This window comes from Lampris incognitus, chromosome 12 (assembly GCF_029633865.1).
Source record: "Lampris incognitus isolate fLamInc1 chromosome 12, fLamInc1.hap2, whole genome shotgun sequence".
Taxonomy (NCBI): Eukaryota; Metazoa; Chordata; class Actinopteri; order Lampriformes; family Lampridae; genus Lampris; species Lampris incognitus.
This window is the reverse complement of record NC_079222.1, coordinates 34,389,082-34,396,471: the sequence shown is the minus strand read 5'-3', so window position 1 is coordinate 34,396,471 and position 7,390 is coordinate 34,389,082. Positions and strand designations below refer to the sequence as shown.

At 48.2% G+C, this 7,390-nt stretch overlaps 1 protein-coding gene across 1 annotated transcript in view; it reads right to left on the bottom strand.

Moving 5' to 3' along the window:
* LOC130121628 (netrin receptor UNC5D-like) overlaps positions 1 to 5,863 on the bottom strand; it is a 155,354-nt gene extending 149,491 nt beyond the window's left edge. The window contains 1 exon segment of the mRNA XM_056290469.1: positions 5,783 to 5,863. Within this exon segment, the coding sequence (XP_056146444.1) occupies positions 5,783 to 5,863 (81 nt within the window).
* Positions 5,864 to 7,390: the final 1,527 nt, after the last annotated feature.

Genomic DNA, 7,390 nt, shown 5'->3' with positions numbered 1-7,390 from the left:
GTCGACTGGTTAACGTTGTCGCTTGCGGAGTGCAAAACACGGGTTCGCGCGACTGTGGCGACGGTCTCCCAGACTGCCCCCCGAATTCGCTGCAATATATATATATATATATATATATATATATATATATATATATGTATATATATTCCAATGCAGATGAGACACTGCACTTTGCGCTTGCTGGAGAGCTTTATCCCCGCTGGAGGAGGAGAAGTGATGGCGGCGGGGCGAGGGTCGTCTTAGAGAAACGAGTTCCTCTTGAATAATGCAACAGCGATACTGGACAATATGACCGCCATGATCTCCACAAAACAGAAACATAATAATAATAATAATATTGCATGCAGGCTGTTCTGCTCTGAGCAGCAAGTCGTGTGAAATGCCAGTTAGACCAAAGTAGTGGGGAAATATGCGTGAAATATATTTTGGATCAGTAAAGCACGGTTCAAATAGCTCCGTGCCCTCTTTCTTGCATCATCTCTCAGTCATGCTCTCTTACCCATTACATTGTTTTCTTCCTCTCTCGCCATCCATTGGTGAGACAAACAAAAAAACAATGAAAAAAAAGAAACTTACAATGTGTGCCAAGAAAGTGCACAGGAGAAAAATCCCAAGATTGATTTTCAACGATGAATTCCAGGAGTTTCCCCGCTAACTGTCTGGTCACTGCAGCTAAAACTGCCCGAAAGCAAAATTATTATTATTGTTATTATTATTATTATTGTTATTTTCCTATCAGTCTACTCATGCAGACTATTTCACGTCTCCAAATTGACTCAACTTCGACGTTAATTTGTTAATTGACTTGCAAATGCAACTTTATAATACCGCAGCGTGTGCCAAACAGATGTCAATGGACATCTGTCCTGGTCCATTCGGATCAGTCCTGATCACAGGGGGGGGGGGGGGGGGAACGAAAAACTTGACGTTTATGATGGACATTTTCCAAAAGGCAGCACAACACCTTGACACTAATGGGGCAAGACGGGCTCACACACTGACAGAGAATTGAGAGTATCGGTAGTGTTCAACAGGCAGCCTCGGGATAACAGCTTGTCACCATCAGCATCAAGCTCTCATCGCGGCACTGCGTAATGCTTTGTTTCGACGACAAATACAACAGAGAATAAAAGCCACATTTTGCAGAGCAGCAGAAATCCAGTAGGGCGCGCGGAGACACGTTGTGTAGTCGGACCCGCAGCTCCAGCAGGACGCGTCACAGCTAAGTTTACTGGATGGTTTCGGTGCGTTGACGGAGCAGCCTCGCGTCACCGAGGAGGCGACCATAAACACACACAAACGCACGCATATCACGCAAACACACGCATATCACGCAAACACACGCATCAGAGACAAGGTCAACAAGGTTTTACACAACAACAGTTGGTAATCGAGACAATATGAATCATCAAGATGGCACGGTTATCTAATTACCTAACGTCGACTACTATTACAAATGACACCACGCGCTATCAAATGTCACCCGGCGATTCACGTGCACGTGGACGTGTAAATAAAAGAAAACCCCGTGTCTTTGGGTGACATCAAATGGACATAAAGTATCGCACTACACAACACACGCCGGCACCCCGACCCCCCTCTGTGGCCGATCATGTTTCACGTTACATTGTTTCAAACTTACAGAGGCAGTGTTACAAAGTGTCCTCTCCGCGTGCACGGATAAAGCCCTGTTGTTTACCTGTTGTTTACTGATGACTCACAAAGTTTCGTGAAACAACAATTGGAGATACGAGCTGGAAGACGGGAGATATAAAGAGGAGAGCAACGAACAACTGGCCAATGAGAGAGCCTCTCGCTGTACCGATCGGCGCGCGCTAGCGAGGATGACAACGTGTGCCATGCTTGCGCGTCGTGACAATGCCGCGAAGACATTTCGCCTCGCTCCTCGTTTATTATCAGGGGGTGGGGGGGTGGGGGGGGTTAAACTAAACTCCCAACTTACTCTAAAGCTCCGGCGAGCTTTCACCCCCAGCAGCCTAAACTCGCTTCCTAAATCGCTGTTAGGCCAAAGAGACGACGCTTGTTCACAACGTGCCAAAGCAACAAGCCAAGACCTTCACATCTGTAACCATAGCAATGCAACAGCGATCAAGTTTCACCGTCAAAACAACACACAACAGTGTAGCGTTCGCTTTTGTTGCGAAACAACAGCCGCACCGGATAAAGTAAAACCACAGCGAATCAGCCCCCGGAACGCATATGGGTGCTTTACCGTAACGCTCCAGCTGCGCTTACCTCTCGCACATGTGACAGGGAGCTGCGTGTCGAGCAGCACGAGCACGCCACAGAGGAGGCAGCATCCCGCCGAGGACCGTCCCATCACTGCCGCGCTCGCGTCCCTCCCCGCTGTGGACCCGGGGAACGCCGACCACCGCGGCTGCGGAGGCGCCCGGTAACGCCTCCCCCGTGCAGGCTGGTATCACGCTCTCTCCGCGGGTCTCGCTCCCGCACCAGCCCGCGTGAAGGGGGCAGCGACGTCTCGGCAAACGCAGTGCGCAACTGAAAGATGGAAAACTGCGCCCGGCTTTCGGCGGGGTCCGGACGGGCTGCGAGAGTGAAATTAGACGGCGCAAAACCAGCAGCTTTCAGCTCTGGGGCGGAGAGAGAGAGGGGGGGGGGAGCGAGAGAGAGAGAGAGGGGGGGGAGAGAGAGAGAGAGAGAGAGAGAGAGAGAGAGAGAGAGAGAGAGAGAGAGAGAGAGAGAGAGAGAGAGAGGGGAGGGGGGGGAGCGAGAGAGGGGGGGGAGAGAGAGAGAGAGAGAGAGAGAGAGAGAGAGAGAGAGAGAGAGAGAGAGAGAGAGAGAGAGAGAGAGAGAGAGAGAGAGAGAGAGAGAGAGAGATGTATAACTCGTGTCGAAACCTTTGTGGACCTGTTGAGAAATAAGAAATACGTGTTTATTACAGAAAAAAAAGAGAAGGGATTAAAGACCTTTACATCAATGGATCACATGACAAATTGTCCTGATGCGTGCTCAATAATCCAGGTGAGAAAATCAAAGAAAGTTGAATCAGTTTATCTGGACACAACGTTTATTGAGAGAAACGTTGCATCGCTCGTCTAAGTGACCTCTTCAGTCTAAACTGACTGCAGGTGTCCCCACCATTATAAACAATACGGTGGCATAACGACCGAAACCAACGATCGGTTTCACCATTAACCAGAGTTACAATGTCTTCACACATGCTCAATAATCCAGGTAAGAAGATCAAAGAAGGTTGAATCAGTTCATCTGGATACAATGTTGCATCCAGGTGAACTGATTCAACCTACATACAACTGGATACAATGTTTATTGACAGATACGTTTCATCACTGTCAATACACATTGTATCCAGGTGAACTGATTCAACCTAGATACAACTGGATACAATGTTTATTGACAGATACGTTTCATCACTGTCAATACACATTGTATCCAGGTGAACTGATTCAACCTAGATACAACTGGATACAATGTTTATTGACAGATACGTTTCATCACTGTCAATACACATTGTATCCAGGTGAACTGATTCAACCTAGATACAACTGGATACAATGTTTATTGACAGATACGTTTCATCACTGTCAATACACATTGTATCCAGGTGAACTGAGTCAACCTAGATACAACTGGATACAATGTTTATTGACAGATACGTTTCATCACTGTCAATAAACATTGTGTCCAGGTGAACTGAGTCAACCTAGATACAACTGGATGCAATGTTTATTGACAGATACGTTTCATCACTGTCAATACACATTTATCCAGGTGAACTGATTCAACATATAGATACAACTGGATACAATGTTTATTGACAGATACGTTTCATCACTGTCAATAAACATTGTGTCCAGGTGAACTGATTCAACCTTCTTTGACACATGACCAATTGTTCTGGCACTGAACTCTTGCCAAATGGCTGTGTTGACTCCATTGAGGTTTGTGAAAATATGATCTGGTTAATAACTAAGTCACAATCTATCCCTGTAAATCAGATGCGCAATGAGTCACGCCGTCCCGGTCAAGTATTTCCCGCACAACTTAGCTTTTTGAAACCTCCCTTGGAAATGTTGATTTCGTAAATTACGCAATAGGCGTGGTCAATACAAAATGTCCCGACCTGACCGCCATTTCCAAGTCCTCTACTAAAGATGTCTTCTGGTAATTTAAGGAGGAGAAAGTGCAGAAGGTTCCGTTATCAGCTCCTGGTAACTTGCTGATAGCTTCGATACGTCACGCGGCCAAATCTTTATGTCAGTTGGTAGCAGTTGCTGCGAAACAATGCATTTGTTGTGCTAGTACAATTAAGAGCCACAATACCACAGAGAACGCCCATCTGTACCCGTTTTGCATGTAATCACTGCAGTTTGACCTTCTCTAGCACAATTACCCCGCTGAGCAGAGATTCACTGGGTAATTTCCCAAGGTTTTTGTCACGGGTCACCCTGCTAGGAGAGGTTAAGTACTTGATAATAATACTAAAAAGGGGCATAATTGGGGTCTGAATATTTAGGATGGCCTTGGCCCTGTTGAGTTAATGGACAGATCATGAACAAATACAGGACTTGTGCTTTCGTGAATAATCACGGTCACGTTTATTAGCTAATTGAAGGTTGCAAATATGCATTAGCAGGACGTTTGACTCAACTGGTTGCTTGCTTTGGTCAAACAGAAACACGTGTGTGTGTGTGTGTGTGTGTGTGTGTGTGTGTGTGTGTGTGTGTGTGTGTGTGTGTGTGTGTGTGTGTGTGTGTGTGTGTGTGGTGTCTTCTCTTCTTTTTTGTGGGGCATTTGGACAATTACCCCACTCTTCCAAGCTGTCCCGGTCACTGTTTCACCCCCTCTGCCGATCCAGGGAGGGCTGCCGACTACCACATGCCACCCATGGTGGTATGGTTAGGGACGGGTGGGGGGGTCCCGGGGGGGGGTCTCTTACAAAGTACAATCCAACCAAGACCTGGACATTGACACAGGTGGAGGGTGATGGCTGACGTTGGGGAAACATCACAACGTCTGGGAAGGCGGATGAAGGCTGCAGCAGAAACGGGCCCGGTCGTCTTGGACTCCATGCCACTGGATCCTGACCCAGATCTGTCAAGGCCCGTGTGGTGGCTGTCTGTGCACCAGTCTCCCCACGTTAAACAAAGTCACGCGCAGACAGCCACCTGAAGACCCACAAGTAAACAGCCCAACGGAGAGGACAGTCATGGTGTGTGTGCGTGTGTGCGCGCGCGCGTGTTGTTTGTGTGCGCGCTCGCACACACGCGCGCACACGTTTCTTGTGGGGATGAACTAAGTGAGGACACGTTGTCTGATCCTCACTTCTTCAGTGGGGTGTTTTCCGGTTAGGACTTTTAGAGTAAAGGTTAAAAATAGGATTACTAGATGCGGGCGTCCTGCTGGCGTGGCGGTCTATTCCATTGCCTAGCGTGATCCTCCCACGCGCTGCGTCCCCCTGGTGAAACTCCTCACTGTCAGGTGAAAAGAAGCGGCTGGCGACTCCACATGTATGGGAGGAGGAGGCACGTGGTAGTCTGCAGCCCTCCCCGGATCGGCAGAGGGGGTGGAGACTGGGACGGCGCGGAAGCGTGGGGTAATTGGCCAAGTACAATTAGGGGGAAAAAAGTTCCTGTGCGTGCCGTTTTGCCTCAACAACGCTGCACAGACACTCCAGCGCCTCGCGGATTCGGTTCTACGGTTCCTGCCTTTCATCGTCGTCTATCCAGACGACATCTCGTCGCCCACCAGCGCCTCCAAAGCGGACCACCTGTCTCACCTCCGGACACTTTTCGAGCGGCTCAGCCAGCACAGGCTGATTTTCAAACCCAGCCAAGTGCCAGTTCGGGCTGACCCCCATCGATTTCCTCGGACACCGAATCCCCAAAAGACGGGGCGGTACCCCTACGAGGCGACGCCATTAAACTCCAACCATTGCCCGTTTGTATTTTCTCCTTTTTCCTTTGTTTAAAATGTATATGAAAAATGTGAATTTGTATAAAATATGAAGGATTCGCAATTTTTCACAAAATACTATAACAGTACACATAAGCCCGTTTCCCTTTAACTCAGTGTACTCATATCAACTCTGCTATACCACATGTATATACTTTAATAAATACCATCATTATAACACTGTATTAGGTCACCTCCTACAGAGCAACCTGGCCTAATAGTATTTATGGCAGCATGACCTAATGCATCATAACAATGTATTAACAGTATGATGTGGCATAACTCCATGTCATGTCACATGACCAGTTCAACAGCCAATCACTACTAGGACCTGTCACATGACCAGTTACCAGTGTGCTCGTTCAATGCATCTGGTATGTTTGTGCACACCACCAACCTGTAATACGGGAGAAATAAGTGGGCAGAGAAACGTAAGCTGCTTTTCAGACGTTGCTCTCAATAGAATGACGACCCCTAGCGGTCGCCGAGCAACAACCATTCACTCCAACGCTGCGTACGTTCCAGAGTCAGGGCCCCCTACCGGCTGGGAGGGACAGTGCATCAATATTAACCAACTTATTATGATTATTCTCCCATGAATGGGATTTAATTGAACACATACAAAACGTGACCACATCTTGTGTGCGTCACATGGACAATCAACATCTGCACAAAACTCGGTGAAGCGTGGATCAGACTGAAAATGCCGGTTCGCATTCCCCGTGTTACTTCCGGCTTGGTCGGGCGCCCCCACCGACGCAATTGGCCGTGTCTGCGGGTGGGAAGCCGGATGTGGGTATGTGTCCTGGTCGCTGCATTAGCGCCTCCTCTGGTCAGTCGGGGCTCCTGGCGCCTGTTCGGGGCGGGGGTGGGGGGAGACTGGGGTGAATAGCGTGATCCTCCCACGCGCTTTGTCCCCCTGGTGAAACTCCTCACTGTCAGGTGAAAAGAAGCGACTGGCGACTCCACGTGTATCGCAGGAGGCATGTGGTAGTCTGCAGCCCTCCCCGGATCAGCAGACGGCTCGGAAGAGTGGGGTAATTAGCCAAGTACAATTGGGGAGGAGGGGGGGGGGGTTTGAATGGACAGAAATTGAATGGAGAAACTGGCACGCTGGAAAAGAGCTGGTCCGGTACTACCGGTTGCAGCACCGATGAAGCTGCGCTAGTTACGGGGTTTTCAAGGAAAACTGCCCCCCTGCATGTACGGGGGACCAGCCGACACCCAGACCAACAAGAATGAAGCTCAGCTGTCTGGCTCATCTGGCTTCATATGTATACAACTATCTATCTATCTATCTATCTATCTATCTATCTATCTATCTATCTATCTATCTATCTATCTATCTATCTATCTATCTATCTATCTATCTATCTATCTATCTATCTATCTATCTATCTATCTATCTATATATATATCAACTATATATACT